Raw genomic sequence first — 26,261 nt, forward strand, 5'->3', positions numbered from 1 at the left:
AGTAACTTAGTCACATACATTCTACCTTCCTAAGAGTCAATGGCATCTATTTCCTCCACTTTCATCTCTTTTCTTGCATCAGTAAGGTTAGTCAGTAAAACTAGGGTTTGTTAGGGTTTGCATTTCCTTTCAGCTTTCAGCTTCTTTCTACAAGTAGATTAGCCTCTCTTGAGTTAGCTTTCGTCCATCACAGTTAAAAGCTTCTTCTAAGAGCTCATAGAAGTTGGCTTAAGCTCCTAGTGAATTTGTGCTAGCTGATCAAGTGACAGCCTGTAGTAAGAGCTAGTACTTGTGCATACAACGTCGTCGCTTCCAAGTTTGTTACGAACTACTGGGTTGATAAAAGTAAAGTAGGGAGTCCCAGGAGTTGCAGCATCATTGCTACAATACTAGAGCTCACCACTCGTTAGTTTGGACCTTTCCATGTCTTGGAAATAATAGGGCCAGTACCTTATCAGCTTGCCCTTCCAAGCCACACAAAGGTTCATAATGTATTTCACATTTCACTGTGAAAGAAGTATGTATATGAATCCAAACACATTATTAGTTTGGCAGGGTGTACACGTATAAGCTAGATTCTAAAATGTGTATAATCAGTTAAGGAATAGATTAACTAATGATGATAATAATGCCCTGGAAAGTTGAACCAGACATGGAGTTTCTAGTATAACCTCTGTGTATTCTCGACTGGAGAGAAACAATGTTGCGAAGGCAATCTATCATCTTGGTTAAAGTGCAGTGGAGGCACTTTAACCCAAAGGAAGCCACCTGGAAAGATGAAAGTCTTATGCAACAGGCTTATCTTGACTTGTTCCATGGGCTATAATAAATATCAAGGACAATGTTTTGCCAGAGGGGGGAAGATGTAACACCCTAGTATGATATTTGAGTTACTGAAATTTACATTACTTACATTATTTGAGACTTTAATGAGAAATATTTCGGCGAAAATCATATTGTCATATTTTTGTCTACACATTTCAATCCAACGAGTGTGGTTCATCGTCCGGACAAGTTGAAGAACCAGATTCATGGCTATAGATTAAATAGGGAGAGCAGATCTTCCAACGGCTATATTTTACTAGGAAACAACTATATTGAATCGGGAAATTTGACAAAGAAACGGCTAAATTTGACTGGTCAACTCAACTGGACCAAGGGAGAGGAGAAGTTATTAAAGTTATTGTTATATTCATTACCAATATTTGAATAAAAGTAAAGTTTGTATAAAAAATTAAGAAAACTAATAAAATAGTTGTCACCATTATAATTAAATAAATAAAAGGTTAGTAAATTAACATGGTGGTTAGTTTATTTATTTATTTTTTAATACCACCAAAAATTTTAATCACTTAAACAAACATTAAGCATTAATAACCTAAAAATAACTAATATGGAATACTAATTAAATAAATATGTGCCTTATGAAATCAGCAACATTTCATCGAATTTAATATAAATATATAAATAAATAGTTAATAAGTTATTATGCAAGATAGCTTCTTTTATTATTAATACCATAGACAGAAATTGAAAGAAAAAAACTCACAAGACCCTAACCTATTAATAAACCTATAAAAAAAAATGAACGAGATATATATATATCTATATATATATATATATATATATATATATATATATATATATATATATATATATATATATATATAGATATGGAGTACAAAATAAATATACATGTATGTTATGAAATAACTATATATCAAAACCTAAAATCATAATAGGGAATAATATGTAAATATATACTTTCCAAATTACATATATAAATAAATAGTTAATTAGTTATTATACAAATTAGTTTCTTGTAAGAATTAACTCACAGGACCTTAACTTATTAAAGTACCTATTTAGAAAAAAAAAAGGAAAGAAAAAAAAATAAAGAAGAAGAAGATATATATATAGGGAGTGAAGGAAAATAGAGAGACGAGAAGGGGAAAAGGACAATGATCAAACAAGGCAAGGAGGGGGAAAAATAAGGAAACTGGGTAGGGGACAGGGGGAGGGAGGGAAAAAACAGGGAAGCGGCTAGGAGGAGAGGGCAGGGATCCAACACCTACTAATTTTCCAGCCATCATCTCTATTGAGGTTTCTCGGCCTTTTTTTTATTTCTATGGCTTCCCTAAATTTCTGGTGATGGAAATGTGCCACCTTGGCAATAACACGGGTCTCCTCAATGCATACATGGTGCTTCGTCTTCTCCACATGTTTAGCCAGGGTAGAAGACTGGGTTCTCCTATGTTTTATGTCGGCTGAGTGCTCATTAATCCTTTGATTAATAAAGCGACCAGTCTCACCAACATATGGGGTCCCACAGGAACATGGAATAACATAGACACCTTTCATGTCCTTGGGGTCAACCAGGTCTTTTACTGATCTAAGGGAGCTACGGATGGTGTTAAGGGGTCTAAAGGTGGAGGGAACATTATGCTTCCTGAGAATTCTAGCAATCTTATCAGTCATCCCCTGGATGAAAGAGAGATGAACCCTTGAGACTCGCTCTTTAGGGTCTTTCTTGACCACTGAATACTTGCTGGCTTTGAGGAAAGCTTTCTCACCGAGGTGCCTACTATAACCATTATTAGCAAAAACATTAAGGAGATGAGATTTCTCTTTATCGAGGCTCTTTTCATCAGAGATCCTTAGTGCACGAGTAGCTAGCGTGTTGAGAACACCTAACTTTTGAGCAGGGAAATGATGGGAATTGGCATGAAGATATTGCTTAGTATGAGTTTTTTTCCTGAAACACTTGGTGGGAGATCGAACCATCACCATTCTTTGAAATGAGAACATCGAGGAAGGACAGGTTCCCATCAACCTCTTGCTCCATAGTGAATTTTATGGAGGAAGATTGATTATTGAGATGATTGAAGAAAATATCCAACTCTTCTTGGCCATGGGACCAGATGACATTCGTGTCATCCACATATCTCTTCCAAAGCTTGGGAAGGAGTCACACAGAGGCCAAAGCCTTGGATTCAAAATATTCCATAAAAATATTAGTAAAAACTGGGGATAGGAGGGAGCCCATGGCAACACCACAGGTCTGTTCAAAGAACTCACCCTCAAAGCTGAAAAAAGTTGGAGTGAGATATATCTCTACTAAATGAGTGGTATCAAGGTCTGTCAGGCAGTTGATGACATCGATGGCCTCCTTTATAGGAATGCAAGTGTAAAGGGATACCACGTCAAAACTCACAAGCATGTCCCCAGGGTCAAACTTTATGCCCTTAACCTCTTTGACAAAAGACGAAGAGTATTTGACAAAATACTCTATGAGGTGAACCAGGGGCCAGTTTAGCATTGTTGAGATCTGAAATTAATAGGGTTAGGAGAACCCTAGATCTGCTCTCTTTGTATCTTCTGGCTTTACATTTGGAACTTTCAAGCTTAATTTCAGCCTCCCTTTGGGCAAGAATTGATGCCTGTTCAGCTCTTAAATCCATACAGATGGAAGACCTCTGGAAGCAAAAACAGGCTTCAAAGTTCCAAAGGTTGGCCCATATGTCTTCTGTGCCCAATGACCCCTTTGCTTCCTTGAAGAATTTTTCCCAGAGCCAGCTTTCCACTAGCCAGCGATCTGCCCTTCAGTCTTGGGTTCATGGTATATCTGGGGGACTTGAGAACCCTGCTTTATCTTCAGTTTCCCTTAAGAATTCCAACCCCCCAGAGGTTCTCCATCCGCACCCCATCCTTTCAGTGTCCAGTCATCTTTCCAATGATCTGGATCGTCCTACCACCTGCGGCTCCATCACCCAACCGTTATCCTACGCTGCTCAGACCTTGTTGCAGCCCCATCTAACCCCTTCAGACCGGCGATCTTCTTCCTCCTCAGCGATTATCTGCTCTAGTTCCAACACAGAGGTGAACTCAGCCTCAGATCTGCTACATCAAGAACGCGTACCATCGGATCCTGTCGCCCTCACACCCCACGCTAAATCAAGAAACCAGGTAGGCGGCTCCGCGGTCAGTCCTCCTCCCTCACCGAATCCTGGTCCAGGTTCTGATTTAATCATTTATAAGCGTGAGTCTAATTCATATATGAATTCGTCAATTAAAGTCAGCTGTCTCAACAGTCATTTTAATTTTGGGCATAATAATATTACAGAATCTAATATTCATAATGTTAATGACATTGCATATATTAACAATCATAGTTTAAGCAATAAGAAATATAATGAATGTATTAGTAATAGAGTAGATAATAATTACGTAGATTTTAATAAAGTGAATATACATAATAATGAAGTTAGTTTAGATTATAATAATATTAAGAAAAATAATTATAGTAATGGAATTAGCTATGACAATGGTTTTTCTAAATTCGAGTAGTTTTATTAGTAAGAATTATATTGATTTAACTAATAATAACAAGAATAAAAATATTAATAATAACCTTTATTATGGTAGGACCATTAATTATAATTGTGATAATAATAGTATTATTAGGAATAGATATAATCACAATAATAATAATAATAGTAATAATAATAATCTTTCATCTTTCTCTCATTCTAATAAAGTTGTCAATCTCTCTAGTTTCTCCTTTCCCCCTTCAATCTTTAATCTTTTGGGTAAGGGTTTAAATTTTTCCCTAGCCCCTAAAAAGATCCCGATAGAAGACATTATATGTGACATAGAGTTTGGGATTAAGGGCTTACCCGATAATATTAAGGACACTATAAGGCAAGATTGCGCTGTTGTCTTGAGGAAAGCTAAGCCCCCTAGAAACAACATCAACATGGATGAATTTGAGGCCCTCAAATCCTTAAACCACAATAAAGATATAGTGGTTCTGAAAGCCGATAAAGGAGGGGCTACCGTCATCCTTGACAAAGATGATTATCGACATAAGATGTTGGATCATCTTTGTAATAGTGGAAGCTACAAGAAGCTTTCCAAGAATCCCCTGAAAAAGATCTCAAGGGCAGTGGCTCTTGCCATCAAGTCTAGTAACTTTGTGGCTTCCATTAGCCATAAGCTAATTGAGAGTAGCCCCATTACTCCAAGGATCTATGGGCTTCCAAAGATTCACAAAGAGGGGCCCCCCCTGAGGCCCATTGTCAATACCATTGGTGGTCCTACATACCTTCTGGCAAAATTCCTTGCCTTAAAGCTTAGACCCCTGGTTGGCCTCACAGAGTCTTTTGTCAAAGACTCTTCGTCTTTTGTCAAAGAGCTTAAGGGCATAAAGCTTGACCCTGGGGACATGCTTGTGAGTTTTGACGTGGTATCCATTTACACTTGCATTCCTATAAAAGAGGCCATCGATGTCATCAACTGCCTCATGGACCCTGATACTGCTCGTTTAGTAGAGATCTGTCTCACTTCAACTTTTTTCAGCTTTGAGGGTGAGTTCTTTGAACAGACCTGTGGTGTTTCCATGGGCTCCCCCCTATCCCCAGTTGTTGCTAATATTTTTATGGAAGATTTTGAATCCAAGGCTTTGGCCTCTGCCCGACTCCTTCCCAAGCTTTGGAAGAGATTTGTGGATGACACGAATGTCATCTAGTCCCATGGCCAAGAAGAGTTGGATCTTTTCTTCAATCATCTCAATAATCAATCCTCCTCCATAAAGTTCACTATGGAGTAGGAAGTTGATGGGCACCTGCCCTTCCTCGATGTTCTCATTTCAAGGAATGGTGATGGTTCGATCTCCCACCAAGTGTTTTGGGAAAAAACTCATACTGAGCAGTATCTTCATGCTAGTTCCCATCATTTCCCCACTCAAAAGTTAGGTGTTCTCAACATGCTAGCTACTCACACACTAAGTATCTCTAAGGAAAAGATCCTCAATAAAGAGAAATCTCATCTACTTAATGCTTTTGCTAATAATGGTTATAGTAGGCACCTTGGTGAGAAAGCTTTCCTCAAAGCCAGCAAGTATTTAGTGGTCAAGAAAGACCCTAAAGAGTGAGTCTCAGGGGTTCATCTCCCTTTCATCTAGGGGACGACTGATAAGATTGCTAGAATTCTTAGGAAGCATAATGTTCCCTCCACCTTTAGACCCATTAACACCATCCGTAGCTCCCTTAGATCGGTAAAAGACCCAGTTGACCCCAAGGACATGAAAGGTGTTTATGTTATTCCATGTTCCTATGGGACCCCATATGTTGGTGAGACTGGTCGCTCTATTAATCAAAGGATTAATGAGCACTCAGTCGACATAAAACATAGGAGAACTCGGTCTTCCGCCCTGGCTGAACATGCGGAGAAGATGAAGCACCATGTATGCATTGAGGAGACCTGTGTTATTGCCAAGGTGGCACATTTCCATCATCGAAAATTTAGGGAAGCCATAGAAATCGAAAAAAGGCCGAGAAACCTCAATAGAGATGATGGCTGGAAAATTAGTAGTTGTTGGATCCCTGCCCTCTCCTCCTAGCCACTTCCCCGTTTTTTCCCTCCCTCCCCCCCGTCCCCTGCCCAGTTTCCTTGTTTTTCCCCCTCCTTGCCTTGTTTGATCATTGTCCTTTTTTTCCTTCTCGTCTCTCTATTTTCCTTCACTCCCTCTAGATATATATATATATATATATATCTTTTTTTTTATTTTTTTCTTTTTCTAAATTGGTATTTTAATAAGTTAAGGTCCTGGGAGTTAATTATTACAAGAAACTAATTTTCATAATAACTAATTAACTATTTATTTATATATGTAATTCGGAAAGTATATATTTACATATTATTCCATATTATATTAATGATTTTAGGTTTTGATATATAGCTATTTCATAACATACATGTATATTTATTTAGTACTCCATATATATATATATATATATATATATATATATATATATATCCTTAATTTTGTTTTTTATAGGTCTATTAATAGGTTAGGGTCTTGTGAGTTTTTTCTTTCAATTTCTGTCTATGATATTAATAATAAAAGAAACTATCTTGCATAATAACTTATTAGCTATTTATTTATATATTTATATTAACTTCGATGAAATGTTTTTGATTTCATAAGATCCATATTTATTTAATTAGTATGCCATATTAGCTATTTTTACGTTATTAATGATTAATGTTTGTGTAAATGATTACAATTTTTGGTGGTATTAATAAATAAATAAAAAATAAAAAAATAAAAAAACTAACCTCAATGTTAATTTACTAACCTTTTATTTATTATTTTATAATGGTGACAAATATTTTATTATTTTTCTTAATTTTTAATACAAACTTTACTTTTATTCAAAATTGGTAATGAATATAACAATAACTTTAATAACTTCTCCTCTCCCTCGGTCTAGTCGAGCTGACTAGCCAAATTTAGTCGTTTCTTTGTCAAATTGTCTGATCCAATATAGTTGTTTCCTAGTCAAATATAGCTGTTGGAAGATGTGCTCTCCATATTTAACCTATAGCCATGATCTGGTTCTTCAACTTGTCCTGACGATGAACCACACTCGTTGGTTCGAAACGCGTCGAAAAAATATTACAATGTGATTTTCATCGAAATATTTCTCATTAAACTTGATAAGGATCATAGAAGCTTAAATTCAAAATTATTTGAGACTACCGTAAATAAGGTTTGTGGAAGCCTAATGAAAATTTTGTTAACATTTAAGACATAGTAATGTTATTTTATCATTATGAAATCTCAGAATTCAAGACGGTAGACCGGTAAACAAATTCCAACCTCCAGGCAGTTAGAAATAGTTACACCTCTCTTTCCTGGAGAGAAAGGAAGATTTCAGTGGAAAGAAGAGGGTTTTTCTTTTTTTTTTTGTTCTGAATGGAAGGAAAGAAAATTCAGTAAAACTGATAGGACGCTACTAAGGAGAGATGTCCTAGCTGGACTAGAGGTAGTGGATAACTTCGTTATAGATAGAGATCAATAAGTATTAGACTTGACTATAGTTAAGGAATAATATTTTTTTTTCTATTGTTCTGGAGTGGAAGCTCGAGGGGAGAAGTGGATGTAATTTCCCTTATCAAGGTTGGTTGGAAGGGTGTCAACCCTATTTAATTTGTGACATAGTCGTTAAACAGATAAGTATGTATGCCTAAACATATATATTTACATGATTTGGATTAATTTTCTATTGGAAAGAAAATTTGTGGTTGCTTTGACTATACTGTAATAAATTTTGCAGAAGTATCTTTAGGTTTGTCTGTTGAAATTAAATGGTTGAGTAAATACTGGTTGTGGACTATTTCCTTGTTGTAACTAGACTCTATGCTCATCTATTAAATAATACTTTATGTTCTTGTGCATTTAAATGGGCCATGGGTACAAGTGAATAGTGTTATATGAGGGTAGAATGTGTTAGGAACAAACTATAACCCTCTTTTGAATGAAGTGACATAAAGCTTCTATAAGTTACAGGGTCAGTATGGTTAAGTGGATGTGAACTTGAAAAATTGTACCTGAGCAAATGTTTGTTTCTCACTGTAACATAAGGTAGTGAAATAATTAAATGTAAGGAAAATATGATCTCATCCAAGTAAATCCCAACAGAGACATGGGAGTAAAATAATTTTTTTTCTTAGAGGATGACAGGGGTAGGACTGCTTTAGTTTCAGGCCATGCCAGATTAAACCAACAGCTTGGAACTGTTCTAACCCAAGCCCTCAAAACAAGTCACTAGGTATAATAGTACCTAGGAATATTGAGGGAGGACTTAAACAAAAACCTGATATATGTGTTACCGAAAACCCTCAAAAATTGTAAATGTTGAATAAATAGGAAGTTAGGAAACAAAAGACCATTCTGAAAACTGTGGGTTATAAAGTTTACCCTTTGAGGGCTGAGAGGGAGTAAAAACATCATTAGGTAATGAAATTGATTTAATTGTTGAAGAAATTACTCAATCATAAATTATTTTACCACAAGCTTCTAGAAAACGAGAATAACTAACAATTGAAGTAACCTCCACAAATACGACAGTCACTATTAAATTCAACTAAAACTATAACAAACTTGTTGCAAATCACAAATTTTATAGTGCAAACCCTCATTGGGTTGAAATATGTCACTGAGGGGGTTGAGACCGAGGCTGCCAAATAAACCAATTGTCGGGTCTGGTCCCCCTCGTGCCTCTTTTGCAATATAAACCAAATAATAACAAAATTAAAACATCATCCACTTAATTGATAAGAAACCAAGAAAATGTATAGAATTTATAAATGAAACAGAGTAAAGAGCATGAAAGCTGTATGGCAATTTATTCATATGCATAATATTGTACATGCAACCTACAGGGAGATTGAATATTAATAACCATTGACATGTATTAACTGAAAAGACACCTTTTGGATTAAGGCTACCATGAGGCTCAACCTCTAGCAGGAATCAATAAATTTGTGAGACAAGTAGTGCTTCATACCATGTTTAAATAAATAATAGTAAAACTTATAATTGGTTGGTCATGGTTTGCTCTGAGCATGGGATCAATGGAACCCTTATAATTATTACAGATGATGTTTCAACAATTAAATAGAGACCTCATCAAATAATAGTTTTGGCACTCGAATAAAGCAAGAGGATATGGTTTCAACCACTGAGTCATTGCCCTCAAAGCGTCACTGGAGAATACCTGCAAAAAACAACCAAATGATTACTATTATAATTTGTGGAAAAATCGGCAAATGAAGGGGTGGGAACAATTGTGCATCTGGTGGCTCATTGTGTGTGTAGAAGAATGAAAGCCCAACAAATATCGTGTGTAGCTTAGGAAAAAAATTTCCTCATAATCTTAGCACCAAAATCTGAAAAATTGAATGTAACCAAGACTTAATAATGGAAGTATTACAGTGAAGCACAACGACATTCGATAGAAATGTTAATTCTGGTGCAAACAGGGTTACTTGAAGCTCCATTAGTGATGGAAGGGGAAGACATAAATAAACTATTACTGCCACCATCAAACTTGTAATAACCAAAAGGTAAATTCAAACAAAACAAGTTCCTACAAGAACCAATCTCTACGAGTGTTGATAAAACCCTAGCCGACTATACATGTTATGTAAAATAATAAACCCCAAAATCGCAACTCACTTGTATAACATGGATATTACCAGAATGATTGAATGGATTCAATTTAGTGCGCAATTGTAGAGCTCAACTAGGTGAATGTACCGAGCAAATGGGCCGACTGAGCAACAGAGGGAGAGAGGGTTGGTTACCCTAACTACTCACTATGAATTGAGGACCATCGGATGAGAGATCTGATGAGATATAATGCAAATCTCTCCAGCTTCTCGTTACCTCGACCGCCAATTGGCAATTACAACTTATTCAAAAAGATTCTGGTGACCTCTTCTAGCATACTTGGTTAAGGTGTCGATAAAGTTGATTACAACCCAATTTACAAATATTTTCTAAACTAATCTTGCTATTAAAACTTAAAAATTTCCATAGTTAATATAGCTAATCAAATATATATATAATTTGTAAAGTATAAATAGTAATACATTTTTTTTTATGTATAATAATGTGTGCTTAACATGTTACCATAAACTTTTTAAAATTTATATGATTTATTTCTAATAAATAATAATTAATTTATTATTAATTTCACTATGTAACCTATATTTAAAAAATATAAAAAACTAATATAAAAATTTAACAAACCATTTTTTTTTCTTTCCATTGCGAAATATCTAACGAGGCTATTATCATTCCTCGTATCGGAAATCATTACAACCCACGTTCTAACCACTTTGAACACAATATTTACTTTTATTCGAAGACATTCGTCACATCATAAAGACTCTCTCGATTAGTCTTCCACTCAATTAGTCATACCACTTTCCATATACGACACAATATTTAATGCAATGAATTTGATTTTACACCATAAATAATGGAATAGCTCTATCTTCCTTCAAACACTATGAGTTCAAGCTAGAAATTATTTTTTGTAAAATGAAAGATGGTGATGGCGCTCGAGGGCCAAAATTTAATAAAGAAGAGAGATCAGAGAAAATAAAAAAATTCTTAAAATAAATTATAAAGCATTTGAAATTATTTTTTAAATGTTGAGTTGAGTTTAGTGGGATAGGAATTTAGGAATAAAATTTAATAAAGAAGAGAGATAAGAGAAAATAAAAATATTCATAAAATAAATTATAATGCATTTGAAATTATTTTTTAAATGTTGAGTTGATTTTAGTGGGATAGGAATTTAGGAATAAAATTTAATAAAGAAGAGAGATTGGAGAAAATAAAAGTATTCATAAAATAAATTATAATGTATTTTGAAATTATTTTTTAAATGTTGAGTTGATTTTAGTGGGATACGAATTTAGGAATTTTGTGAGTGGAATGAATAAGTAGGAGAAATCGAAAGATAATTATAGAATTTGTATTGAATTAAAGTTATTTTTATGTTGACTTGATCTTAGTGGGTTGGTAATTTTGTGAGTAATGAGTGTAGAAATTCTCACTGTAGATCAACAGATTATGCAATATACTAAAGCAAAACAAGATCTACTTCTACAACAAAATTTGCAGAAGCTTAATCGAATATGAACAAGATCAAATAGAACACATATAACTAAGAAAGAGAAATAAATCACACATGAAACGCAGAAGAATAACCCAGGGAAAGCCTCGGCCTAAAACCCAAACCTCTGTATTATCATACAAGTGGAAATCTTGTTCAATTTACAAAAAGAATCAGCTCTCAAGCTATCCTGCTCTCTCTGTAATCAAACAATGATACTCATAGACAGTCAAAGGCTCTTACAACCTTCTCCTCTGCCTTCCAAGCCTCCTATTTCCTTGGGCAGTTTTTCCTGGGGTCCAGTGCTTCCACTTGTGTGAATTCACACTTCACACAGCTCACTTGGCTCAGAAATAACTGCACAAACCTGAATGAGATAAATCCTTCTGCATTGATGAGTTTCCTTTATAGGAAAAATTCATCCAAATAATAGTACATTATCCCTCCTCTGATCTCAACTGGGTCTCTGACAAAACTGACATGCATGAGTTATTTATGAGAGAATATTTAGTTATCTGAAGTGTAGCAGTTACGTGGATGCAAGCATTAACTAACTGAACTCACAATCAGTTCCTCCAACTGTTGGAACTAATCTAACTGGACTTAACTCAGTTAATTGAGCTAACTAATTACAACTGATAATTACAACTCACTCTTATCTTTTTAACTAATGGATAAATCCCTTAATTAAAGGAATAACTATTGCATGTCCTCACATGGAATTCATGTTTATTTTTCCTTAACTAATTAACTGAAGATGAATTAATTAATTAATCTACAAATAGCTGCTAAGATCAAATTTGAATTTTACTTCACTATTTTAGTTCAGGGACTAACCAAAATAGGAATCTATCCCAAACTACTATTTTTAGCAATGCTATTTATAGCACTTACATTTTTCATTCCTTGCTGCTATGTCCAACACTGGTACTCGAACTACTATTTATAGGAGTGCTATTTTTAGTACTTCTATTTTTTATCATTTCTTATTGCCATTTTCAACACTCCCTCTCAACAATAAAGGCATTCAAATTGAACCTGATCCTAAACCTTTGGAATGTTCTACTTGCAAAACTTCTCCCAAGTGTGGTGGCTCCAGCAACTCTAGAAACAAAAAATCCTCCCAACTGACCTCCCTGTTGGGCTAGAAACATACTTTGATGCTGAAGCTCCCTCTGCCACTGACAAGTGCTCCCTCTCTGACCTTTGCACTGCTGCAATAACAATAACTCCTTGCATCTCGCACCATTGCACACCTCTCTATGCCATCCTGCACTAGTGCAACACTCCTATGCCTCTCGCATTGCTACACCCTGTTAGCTATGCACTGTCTTGGGACTCCTACACTATAGCTTTCTCTGCCACTCCATCCGCATCCATCTCTACCCACTCATCCAGTCCTAATACTCCTCGTCGAGGCTCCCGTAGCAAGGTCTAATCCAAGAGGCTGGGTACCTCGAGGATCCTGCCCCTATTTCAACCTTCTTGGGACTATCATGTCACATTGCCCCACCTCAAACCTGGAGGTATGGCTGTATGTGATCCCTCTACCCACTTGGCTCGAAATTTCCCCCTACTAGAGGTCTTTGCATGAGTGGATGCCTCCACTCGGTCTCCTCTCAGCATCTCCAATTGTGGCTCCTCCAAAATTGTCTTAGACTTCTTCTGGGACTGCATGTTGAGAGGTAATTTACTCTCCCTCTCAACCACCAAGTATCTAACCTTTACCTTGCTCCTCAAATATTTGCATGCATCTTGTACCTCAAGTGCACACAGGTTCTTGGCTAGCACATCAATCTGTTTCATCTTTCCCACCGTCACGAAATTTTCTAGAAAAAGAGATGATTTTGAATCAACGATATCTCCCTCATCCGAACTCCGATTCAGCCGATGTTTTTTTTCAATTTGGATATTTTTTCGCAAGGAGTCCAGATATGCTACTTGTTTCTAAAAATTTTACACAAAAATTTTCAGATCTGCTCTGCAACTCGTGTCCCAATTATTATCATTATTATTATTATTATTATTATTACTTCAAATTCTCTTCTTCGTATACTGTTCACTGCTCTGATCACCTTTTCTCTAATACCATGTAGAAATTCTCATTATAGATCAACAAATTATGCAATATACTAAAGAAAAATTCAAGCTCTACTTCTACAACAAACTTTTGCGGAATCTTAATCGAATATGAGCAAGATCAAATAGAGCACATATAACTAAGAAAGAGAAATCAATCACACATGAAACAAAGAAGAATAACCTGGGGAAAGCCTCAGACTAAAACCCTAATCTCTTTATTATCATACAAGTGGAAATCTTGTTCAAGTTACAAAAAGAATCAGCTCTCAAGCTATCATGCTCTCTCTACAATCAAATAATGTTGCTCATTGACAACCAAAGGCTCTCACAACATTCTTCTCTTCCCTCTAAGCCTCCAATTTCCTTGCGCAGTTTTTCTTGGGGTCCAGTGCTTCCACTTGTGTGAATTCCCACCTCACACAGCTCACTTGGCTCATAAATAACTGCACAAACCTGAAGGAGATAAATCCTTTTGCATTGATGAGTTTCCTTTATAGGAAAATTTCATCCAACTGATAGTACATTGTCCCCCTCCTCTGATCTCAACAGGGTCTCTGACAGAACTGACATGCATGAGTTATTTATGAGAGAATATTCAGTTATCTGAATTGCAGCAGTTACATGCATGCAATCATTAACTAACTAAACTCACAATCAGTTTCTCCAACTATCGGAACTAATCTAACTGGACTTAACTCAGTTAATTGAGATAACTAATTACAACTGATAATTACAACTCACTCTTATCTTTTTAACTAATGGATAAATCCCTTAATCAAAGGAATAACTATTGCATGTCCTCACATAGAATTCATGTTTATTTTTTCTTAACTAATTAACTCAAGATGAATTAATTAATTAATTTACAAACAGTTGTTAAGATCAAATTCGAATTTTACTTCACTATTTTAGTTCAGGGACTAACTAAATTAGGAATCTATCCCGAACTGCTACTTTTAGCAATGTTATTTATAGCACTTCCATTTTTCATTCCTTGCTGCTATGTCCAACATTGGTACCTGAACTATTATTTATAGGAGTGCTGTTTTTAGCGCTTCTATTTTTAGCATTTCTTGTTGCCATTTTCAACAGAAAGTGGGAGAAAATGAAAAATAATTATAGGATTTGTATGACTTTAAAAAAGGTAAATTTTATAAGTGGAATAAGATAATGGGAAAAAATTATAGAACTGAAGAAAAAAGAAGAAGATAATTATAGAAATGCCAAAAAATAAGAATTTTTTAATTAAATTTGATTAAAAAAATAGTTGAAAATTTTTAAAATAATTTTTCAACAATTTTATTTCATTGATTGATATCAATTTAATAATTTTTTTTTTTTTTTTCTAAGTAAAGCTAAACTATTATATTACAGCAAGAGCAGAGTTACATTGTGAAAATTACAACGGGGCCGCGGCCCTGTAAAAACTGTCCGAGGACAGACATTAGACACCTGAGTATTCATGCCAGAATTACATAGGACACATGGACAAAGACTTAGAGCCACACTCATGTAGCTGACACATGGACAAAAACACTTGAAGAACATCAACACAGAACAGAGATAACATGAAACCGACACAATTACATAGAGACAGAGTGACAGACTCATATATAACCGCATAGGAAGCTGACAGTGAAAAATTCTTGCTGTAAAACCTGGAGCGCGAGCTGGGCATGTCAATCTTCATCAGTAGTCTGTGGTTCATCTTCTGCCTTGCAGCATGGAGGCTGTAGGATAGCTTTACCAAGGTTGCGCGCTCCACGGTTGCTTGGGCCAGCGTCTGAGTCACGAACAGGTTCTCTCAAGCTCGCTCCCGGGTCATGTAAGGGCCGCATCATCTCAACAGCAGGGAATTCCATATCCACCATAGGAACAATCCCAGGAACACGCGGAGGGTTGGCCCGTGGGTTGCCATCCTCATCTTCCCAGGGATTGCTACAATGCTCCACAGAGACAGTCACAAAAAAAGTAGAATTGGCTAAGGTGCAGGGGAGGCGGTATCTCACCATTGGGTGTTCCGTATGCCCACAATCCATGCGCGCAGGAGGTTCCCCCAGTCTGCCTCTGCCCGGGGGCCTTCCCCTCGGCCTTCTGCACTCAGAGGTTTCCTCAATTGAGGAAGAAGTCGAGGGGGCTCTGCCACTATAACCTCCCCTACCACTGTTGCCCCTTCCGCGATTGCGATGCATGCTGGTCCTCTGAACAGAGCGCTCAATTCCACAATGTAACAACGTGGTTGGCACAGGAATACTGCCAGACCAAATCTTTGTTTCCCAATTGCCAAAAGCAGTGGCCGCAGAGCCTTGACCCTCTTTCTTAGAGCTTGAATGAGAGCTGCGACTCTGTGCCTCCACACCTTCTAACGAAGCCAGAACAGGAGCTAACGATAGACGCGGATAGATAGGCGCTGCCAAATTCTCAAAGGCGCAATTGGCTTGCTTGTGAGCTTGCCAATTGCCCCACTCTTCCGCAGCAACACACCCACACTCACGTTCTGGGCAAGAATGACAGTCTAAGTTCAGAACCTCCGTCACCTCCGGCAAGAACATAACAGTTGCAGAAAGGAATGGCGGAAGAATGTCCGAGAGAATGCGGTTATGAAGCGCCCTGATGCGCTTCTCAAGACTTGCCATGAATGTCGACAGGACGCCTCTGTCAACTTCCTTTACTCCCCTCCTTAAATGCTGCAGGTTGGCGAATTGATGGTGTGTCCTCCCGTCATGCTTGGCTCGTCCGGGCGGACACCTGCCCTGTGGACGAGCCTTAAACGCCAAGTGTCTAGCGACCACCCGCATCCGGGGTTTAATAAATTATTAATAAAAAAAAGATTAAAAAATTAAAAAAATGTTGAACGTTATCGAGAGTGACATGATCTTCCTTTTTTCTTCTTTCTCTTTTTTTATACTTTTTTTACCATAGTGAATCTGTAACTCATTGGAGTAATTTGGAAGATCAAACCTAATTGCTACCACTATAACACCAAGAGCATATCCAACATCCAGTAAGTAAGATATACTAAGAATTTATGATTGAACAAGAGTCAAGACTCCATGAAAGTGGAAAACCCTACTCCTTGAATCTTATCACAATGGCCAAAGATCAAGGCATAAGTAATTGGAGAAAGAATAACCAAAATCAATCATAAATACAAAAGAAATGACAATTTGGTCTCATACTTATCAATACAAATTAAATAAGAAGGGAAGGGGAACAAAACACTTTTTTATTCCGGGTTTTAGGCAGGTTTGATGTAGAGGGGGCGATGGTCGAGGGAGATGAAGGTTAGGGTTTGAAGAAAGGAGTTTGCAGAGGACGAAAGGTACAGGAAATCGTGACGGCGACTGATAGCAGAAGGTCCCCGCGTGCAGTAAGAGGGAAGAAAGCAGTTCGTTTGGCTGGGCAGGGAGCAAATAAAAGCCAGGAGAGCTGAAGGAAGCCATGGAAAGTCGGCAGGGGAGGGGAGAGATCCCCTCCTATAAAAATGTAACAGCAGGAGAAGCAAGCGGGAGCAGAACGCAGGGCAACCCAAGAGAGAACAACAGAGAGGCTCCAGTAATGGGAAATCAATGGCAACTGAAGACAGGAGGAAGATGCTTACCAAGGGCACAGAAAAAACCAAGGTATGTAATACCCAATAACAAACTTGAGGAATATAACTGCTACATGAAAGATCATGCTTTGATCTGCAAGTTTGTAGGGTTTTGGCCAACAGAAAAGGATTTATTTAAATGGATACAACAGAGATGGAGACCAAAAGGACATATCGAGCTAAAACTAGGAGCTAAAGGGTTTTTTACAGTCATATTTGCAAATCTGGAAGATAAAGACAGAGTTTTTGAAGAAGGACCCTACTTCATGAACAATGCAGGCTTGTTTATGAAATATTGGGAGGAAAGATACAACCCTGAAAATGAGAAAATTCTAGCAGCACCAATCTGGGTCAGATTATTTGGCCTACCAGTGGAATTTTGGGATCCTGAGATCATGGAAGGAATTGGTAACACAATTGGAGCCTTTGTTAAGGTAGCAGAATCCACGAAAAGAGGGAAATACACATCTTATGCAAGATTGTGCGTCTACATGAATATAGCTGAACCGCTGCCTGAGTACATAGAACTAGAATATCATGATGAGATATGGCAACAACCGATAGACTATGAACACATACCTTTTAGGTGCAGAAGATGCCATGAATATGGTCATCTATACAAGCAGTGCCCGGTAAATAAGGAAGAGGAAATTATAAGACAACAAGAAGCAGAACAAAGGAAAGCAGGAAGAACAGAAGAAGAGGAAAAGGGTTTCCAACAGGTAAACAGAAGAAAGAAATCTGGAAACGAAGGAATAAAAATACAAACACAAACAAAACCAGTGGATATAGAGAGCCATAATAAATTCAAAATTCTACAGCAGGATAACGAAGAGAAAGAAGATAAAATAGTAGAGGAAGATGGGACAGAGGACGAACCAATGGAAATAGTCAAAGAGGTGAAGGATAAAGACACAACAAAAGTAGGAGAAACTAAAGAAGGAACAGGAGAAAGGGTGGAGATAATAACAGAACAAGTTCAAATGGAGACGGAAACACAAAAAGAAAATGAGGTAGAGGAGGAAAGAATCATGAGAAAACTGATACAGGAGTGGAAAAACCTAGACGAAAGATTTATACCAGAAGCCCAAAAGCAATTATACAAGAAGGCATTTCAAAAATATAAAGAAAAAAGAGGCAAAATTCTGGATAACCAAACAAGCATAGCAGGGGTTCAGGAAAATAATTCCATGGGAATGGACAGTACTGGCAAAGGCAACAGAAAGAGAGGCAGAAAAACGATGAATGAAACCATCCAAACTGTTGGAGAAATTCTGGTTAATTCAGGCAAAGTCATACCTCTGTCAGAGGTATTTTACCAACCCCCAAAAAGTTTTAAATGATAGTTATAAGTTGGAATATTAGGGGACTCAACAGTAAGGGAAAGCAACGATACCTAAAAGAAAGGTTAAAAAAAGACAAACCAGGGATTATAATAATCCAAGAGACAAAGATCAGTATGCAGCAAATGGAAGAAATAATCAAAATTGGCAGAATACAATATGAGGTAATGGGACAAGATGCAAATGGATCAGCAGGAGGTTTAGCAATTTTGTGGAACCCTAATGAGATAGTTTTTGAAAACTGGATAAGTCTACCCAGAGTTCTCACTGGTATAGGTAGGATTATAGGGACTAAGGAAACAATCCTCATTTCAGGAGTCTATGGCCCTCATGTACCAGGAGAAAGAGAAAGGTTCCTCAGGAATGTGCAAGCAGATAGAAGGATCAGCTCGGAATTACCATGGATAGTAGTGGGGGATTTTAATATGATTAGAACCGTGGAGGAAAAAAAAGGAGGAATAAGGAGAGCAGATCAGAATATGGAGATATTTAATGAAATGATAACCGAACAGAGATTGGTAGATATACCAACCATTAATGGGGTATATACATGGAATAATAGAAGAGGGGGAAAGAACCAAATAGCCTCCAAATTAGATCAATTCTTATTATAAGAATCAATCATGAACAGAGATGTCTTTATAGAAGCGAAAATAATGCCTACACTAGGATCAGATCACTGGCCAATCAGATTGGAGATAAACATCAAAAAACGTTCAGGCAGAAAACCTTTCAGATTTGAGGCCTTCTGGCTAAGAAATCCACTTTTTTTACAAAAAGCAGAGGAATAGTGGACTCAAAGCACAGTACAAGGAAAAGGGAAGATGCATACATTTCAGTTAAAACTCAAGGAATTGAAAGGGAGGATAAAGAAATGGAATAAAGAAGAATTCGGGAACATAATGGAGGAGAAACAGAAATTATAAAAAGATATGGAAGTATTACAGCAAAGAATAATTACTGAAGGAAGAACAGAGGAGATCAGCGAAGAGGAAGGGATCATAATAGCCAAAATGGAAGAGAGAAGGAAGCAGGAGGAGATCTTATGGAGACAAAAATCCAGAATTAAGTGGCTAAGGGAGGGAGAAAGAAACACAAAGTTCTTCCATCAAGCCATGATACAACACAGGCAGAGAAACAGGATACTATCTATCAGGAATGAAGGTGGAGAAAGGATTGTAGAGCAGGAAGGAATTGAAAAAGTCCTGGTAGATTATCATAAAAAGATTTTGTCTGAACCACATACAGACCGGTCAAGAGCTATAGAAAACATATGCCAGGTAATCCCTAAAATAATAACAGAGGAGCAAAATAAAGCTCTGATGAGAGCAGCTACCTTAGAAGAAGTAGAGGAAATCGTAATGAATATGAAGAAAGGTACAGCTCCGGGGCCTGATGGATACACGGTGGAGTTTTATCAAGCAGGATGGCACTTTCTGGGTAAAGAAATCCTGGAGCTTGTAGAAGAATCCCGCATGAAACAAAAGGTATGGCCAGCTATAAACTCGACTTTCTTTACTATGATTCCTAAGAGTGCAAATTCAGAAGATGCTCAAGGCTTTCGACCAATAGCACTATGTAATGTCATATATAAAATAATTGCAACCTTGATTGCCAAAAGACTAAAGCCCCTTCTGGTCAGCCTAATCTCCCCTGAGCAAACAGGCTTCGTAGAAGGTAGACAGATTCTTGATGGACTAGTTGTCTCGCAAGAAGTAATACACTCATTAAAAATGAAGAAACAGAAAGGAATGATGATTAAGCTCGATCTATCTAAGGCATATGATAGATTAAATTGGAACTATTTGAAAAAAGTCCTGGAGAGTTTTGGTTTTAACAACAGATGGATAGAATGGGTGTATAATCTAATATCAACTCCAAATTTCTCGATACTGGTCAATGGGACTCCATCAACAACTTTCAATGCTACTAGAGGAATCCGACAAGGGGATCCTTTATCCCCGTTTCTATTTATAATGGCAGCTGAGGGCCTGGGTAGATATTTTAAGAAGGAATTACAAGAAAATAAAATCAAAGGTTTAAGATTATGGGGAAACAATCTGCCCATAACTCACCAGCAGTTTGTAGACGACATTATGCTATTTGGAGAGGCCTCACTTAAAGAGGTAAGAAATATGAAAAGAATCCTGGACTTGTTTGTGGAAGCATCAGGGATGGAAATCAACAAGGAGAAGTCGTGTACTTTCATCTTTAACACCATTGACTCAATCAAAGTTCACTTAACCAGGACTCTAGGATTCAAGCAGGGGGATCTCCCAACCAAATACTTGGGAAACCAGATAGACATAAATCCTAAGAGATTTGGCAATTGGCAGAAGGTTATAGAAAAACTCAGAAATAAAATGGCAAGCTGGTCATTCAGATCCTTAAACATTGCGGGAAGGATAGTCCTCCTGAAAGCTATGCTTCAAGCTATACCTATTTACCCCTTATCAATAATGGCTGCTCCCCAAGGAGTATGTTATAAAATCAGAGAAATCTACGGGAAATTCATCTCGGGTGGTCCGAATCAACAAAGGAAATGGGCTTTAGTATCTTGGAAAAATCTTTCGAAAAGAAAGGAGGAAGGTGGATTAGGATTGAGAGACCCTGAGAAATTAAACAGGGTGCTTGGAGCAAAATTATGGTGGAGATGGATGAGGGGAGGTAACGACCTGTGGAAAGAAATTTGGAGACAGAAGTACAACATGCCAAGAACAACGGAGGAAATCCTTCGTGTGGAAGAAACCCCGAAAGGATCTGCAATCTGGGACTTAGCAAGCCAAAACAGGGACCTGATAAACAATAATGCCTTTTGGGAAATTCGAGGAGGAAGAGAAGCCAGATTTTGGGATGAGAAGTGGCAACAGCGAGACAAATTGAGTAGCATACAACCCCTTCAGAATTTACAGCACAGAGCACTTAGGGATAACAGGAAGTACGTGAAAGACTTTTGGAAGGAAGAGGAAACAGATGGAATATGGCGCAAATGGAAAAAGCCAGAAGAATGGGATGTAGACATAGATCAAGAACAACAACGAACTTACTTAAAGGAGGTGGAATCAAGAAAAATAAAAGTTAGAACTGGAAAAGATATTCTCAGATGGGGAAATTCAACAAAAGGAACTTTCACTGTTAAGGAGGCCTATTATCTGATGGGGCAACATGAGAGAATAGAGGATAATCTGGAATGGAAGATCATTTGGGATAACAAATGGTGGCCAAAAATAACCCTCTTTGCATGGCTAGTGGCAAAAGAAAGAATCTTGACATGGGATAAAATTCAAAGGAGAGGAGTCCTCGGGCCATCAAGATGCAGCGTATGCAATTCAGAAGCGGAATCTCAGGAGCATATACTGAACGATTGTCTATATGCGAAGCACCTATGGGTTGAGACAAGAAACCTGTATGGAAAATCTAAAAGAAATCCTAGGGACATAAGACAAACCATATTCCAATGGCATAAAGAAAATTTTCATTGTAAAGTAGTGGGGAGAGCCTGGAGGCTGACGATAGGTTTTGTGATCTTACTATTGTGGAAAGAAAGAAATCGTAGAATTTTCCGAGATAAGAACAAAAACCCTGATGTCATATGGAAAAGAGTCCTAAGCTCGGTAAGAGAAATGATCCTAGCCGAAGAATGGGACGAGGAGGAATGGAAGGCAGATCAGAATGAAGAACAAATCTTAGCAAAACTAAACCTGAAATATGAAATGGTATATACCAGGAAAGTAAAGCGAATGAGAAAAATTGCTCAAAGTTCAGAGCAATTTAGATACCCTAAAGAGAAATTTTTAAAATTAAATTTTGACGGTGCCTCAAAAGGGAACCCAGGGAATGCAAGTTTTGGGGGAATTTTTAGAGACAGCGAGAAAACTACCAGGTGGATCTTTGCAGAATGGGGAGGCGAGATGACAAATAACGAAGCGGAATTGTGGGCAGTACGCCAGGGCCTGAGAATTGCGGTAAGAAATAGCTATAGAAATCTGGAAATTGAAGGGGATTCTCAGATAGTAATAGAAATGCTGAGAAAACTTAATAATGGGAAAAACTGGGAACAAATAGCTGTAAGTTGGAGAATGGCGGGGATAGTTCAAGAGCTGGCAGAGTTGTTGAAAAGGATTGACTATAAACTATTAAATCATGTTAGAAGGAAAGGAAATCAGGCGGCGGATTTTCTTGCCAATTGGGGAAGTAATAATCAGGAAAACCGGATCGATAATAAATGGCCATTGGTAATACACAACTCGAAATGGGAGGAGCTGACAACAATTATTAATCATGACTATGTGGAATCTATACAACAGTAATAAATCTTGCAGATCCCAGAGCGGAATGATGGAGAGACGAGGTAGGATAATAAATGTAAGTCAGGAGAGGCAAGGGAGCAGTACTGCGATCAGACAGGCAATAATGAATAAGGTACATACGAGCAGCAGAAATAATCAAACAGTACAACACTTTAAAAGCAAAATGGTGGTAAGGAGAGGAGGAAACGACTGTCAGTCAGAACATAGAAACAAAAATGATAGTCGGAAAGAGGTAGGTGAAGAGGAAGGCGATCAGCAAGACAACAGGTGGCAGGATCAATCAAGCATGACAGACAGGCGGAACGAGGAGTGGGAAATCATTAAAGAAAAGGAGCAAGGCATGCAAGGACATAAGATCTCCGCTGTAGACGGGATCGAGAATAGAAAAAGAGTGAGGACGGATAACGATAAGGACGAAGGCAAACTCCAAGCTCAGGAAGACAGAATAACAAACAGAGAGAGTAAAGACAACATGGAGACCAGAAAAAGAGGGAGCCACGAGGAAGACGCGACGACCATGGAACGCAGAAACCGGGAGCGAAAAGGAAAAAGCGTGGCGAAAGAGGAATTAAAGGAGGAAGTTTTTGTGATACAGGACGACTCTGAAGAGGAGCAGGGAATGCATGATTTGGACAGGGCAGCGGCGGACCAGTATCGGGAGAATGGAGGTAAGGGAATTAAGAAAAAGCTAGAGGAGAATCAAGAGCGAGATGAAATCAAAGAGCGTCAAGGCTGCGGGCTAAAGAGAACCTGAGCCGAAGGCAGCATGTCAGGGCTAGAAAACAGAGGAGGGGTCAGACAATATAGAAACAAAGGAGGTAGGGGAAGAGGTCGGGGACAGAGAGGAAGGGTCAGAGGGAGAGCAGGTAAACCTGATAAAAAGACAAGAAGATCCATAGACAAGAAAGTGCAGAAAGCAGAAAGGGCCTACAGTACTAATACCAACCCAAAAATCAGAAGAATAATACAGCATATGGAAGAGGAAGCCATCCAGGCGCAATCAGACTCTGAAATGGAGGACTGGGAGCTCCTTCTCCCTGACCCAGGTGATACTAGGGGTAGAATGACCCTGTTCAAGCAATCGCTGCATATATATTGGGTAATGAAGAGGTTACTGGCGAAGGCTATGGAACAAGCAGCAACGGAAATGTTTGAGATAGCACAGGGGATGCCAAACCTAAGGAGTGAACTGAGGACTATACAGACTACCTTGGAAATGCAGGACAAAAAGCTAGTGGAAATCCAGAAGCTGATAAAAGAAGGCCATTCTGATACCAGAAGTGGAGCGGAGCAGTAGGCAACAACAAAAGCCCTATAATGGAAGATATGTACCAATTTTGATGGGCCTACATAGTCCAGTTAATTTCAAAAAAAAAATTGTACTAGATAGGGAAAGACGATGTATACAGGTATGTAGTGATAGAAACTGTCATGACTGTGCAATCTACTTAGCATGGGTTAACAGAATATGGACATATTATTTTTGGTTAGCTGTAAAAAACTTAAGGTGGACAAAATCCCGGTTTCCCCATGGGGCAGGTTAAGGCCACCCTGACATTATGTTGTTTTCTTTTCAGTAATAGGAAAAAATGAGTACCTCCACAGTTTACAAAAAAAAATAAAAAAAAAAAAGAATGAATATTATTTTTAGTTGTTTTATTATATAAATATTTAAATGACAAATGAGTGTTCTTAGCTTTGGACTTTACCAGAAATAAAAAATCTTTTTTATATTATCGTTTCTCATTGGAAAGAACCACAGGAAATTTTGTCCAAGTCATACCCCATGACTAAATTTGTTCGCAATTTACCACACTTTTCATTATCTCTATGCCCCACCGACAATCACTGAATTTTGTGCTAAACTGAAAAATACAGTGTATGCCTCGATGTGAGTGTACCAATTTATAACAAATTCCCACAATTTTACTAATCTATGTGTGCATGCCCCACCGAGTCAAATTCCTAAAGCCATTACTTCTTTGTCCTCTCAGAAAATGGTACGGGGTAATTCCAAGTACAATAGAGACAAATTTTATTTGCTGACTTATTTAAATTTGGATTTAAATAAATTAATTGGTCAAATTTATGAAGTCATTATGAATTGAAGAAAACTTAAATTCTTTCTCTTCTCAAAAAATTGTTTGACCAGGGAATTCCACGTACAATAGAAAATTTGAGAAAACTTGAATGACTTTTACTTTCAACCAATAGTTTGATGGGTGTAATTCCAAGTATAATAGGAAATTTGAAGGGTAATTCCATGTACACTAGAAAAATTTCAATCATTTGAATATTTTTCTTTGTATTCAAATGAATTAACTGGTCAAATTCCATCAAAATCTTTTTTTATACTTTACATATATAGTAATAGATTTTTGGGGAGTATTCCTAACAATATAAATGGTTTAGTTTCACAAAACAAATTAGAGGGATCCATTCCTATTGAAGGCATCTATAACTGGACTTATTTAACTATTTTCTCTACTTCTTCCAACAACTTTTCTGGGACTTTTCCCTCATCATTGGCCAATTGCAAAAAACTTTTGGCGCTAAATTTAAGACACAATGGGTTTATAGGCGAGCTTCCTCCATACCTCCCAAATTTTGGTGACTTGCAAGTTTTAAATGTTGGTTATAATAACCTTCATGGTAGTATTTCTCACTAGATTACAAGTCTTAGCAAGTTGTTTATGTTGGATTTATCCAATAATAAATTTAGTGGAGAAATACCATATGATATTGATATACTTTAGGGATTTGCAATAAACAAATCTTCACAAGGGTTCGCGTATAAATATGAAATGGAAGTTGACATAAAAGAGATTGAATATACTATGCCATATGTGTGGCAAACTGATAGGAAATTTGATTTGTCTATGGATAATCTTACTTGAAAAATCCCTATAAGCATAGCAAGTATGAATAGCTTACGATTGTTGAATTTATCTTGGAACCAATTAGAAGGGAACATATGTGCAAGCCTTGGTGACATATCTACTCTAAAAGAGTTGAACCTAGCAAAAAACAAATTATGTGGAGAAATTCCTCAAGAACTCTGTAAATTATCAATGGCGGCCTCTCTAAATCTTTCATATAATAACTTATGTGGGGAAATCCCAAGAGGGACACAATTCTACACTTTTACTGTGACTTCATTTCAAAGTAATAAGTGCTTATGTGGGCTTGCTCTACCAGCATGCAAGCAAAATGTGAAGTCAAATACAACAATGGCCAGAGACAGTGGTAGTGGAAATAATGTTAAAGCAAGATGGTTCAACATCTCCAAATGACGAAATATCTTTGTTAGCATTAGGGATTGGAGTACGGATTGGATTTGTGGGAGTTGTTGCTACGTTTATTGTTTGGGGCAAAGCAAGGTGTTGGCTAATGGGGTTGTCTCCCAACAACACACAAAGGCCAGTTTATGGATTGTATTGATTCCCTACATAGACCAGTA

General features: G+C 37.4%; 1 protein-coding gene across 1 annotated transcript; it reads left to right on the forward strand.

Annotated features, from left to right (window-relative positions):
- Nucleotides 1–4,756: 4,756 nt before the first annotated feature.
- LOC149240413 (uncharacterized) lies at nt 4,757–14,980 on the forward strand. The gene is made up of 2 exons (XM_089370167.1): nt 4,757–5,366; nt 14,931–14,980. Exons 1-2 carry the CDS (start codon nt 4,757–4,759, stop codon nt 14,978–14,980), a joined length of 660 nt encoding a protein of 219 aa, XP_089226293.1.
- The last annotated feature ends 11,281 nt before the right edge of the window (nt 14,981–26,261 follow it).

This window comes from Pinus tabuliformis, chromosome 8 (assembly GCF_031772625.1).
Source record: "Pinus tabuliformis cultivar Carrire ecotype Pingquan chromosome 8, CPIR1, whole genome shotgun sequence".
Classification (NCBI taxonomy): domain Eukaryota; kingdom Viridiplantae; phylum Streptophyta; class Pinopsida; order Pinales; family Pinaceae; genus Pinus; species Pinus tabuliformis.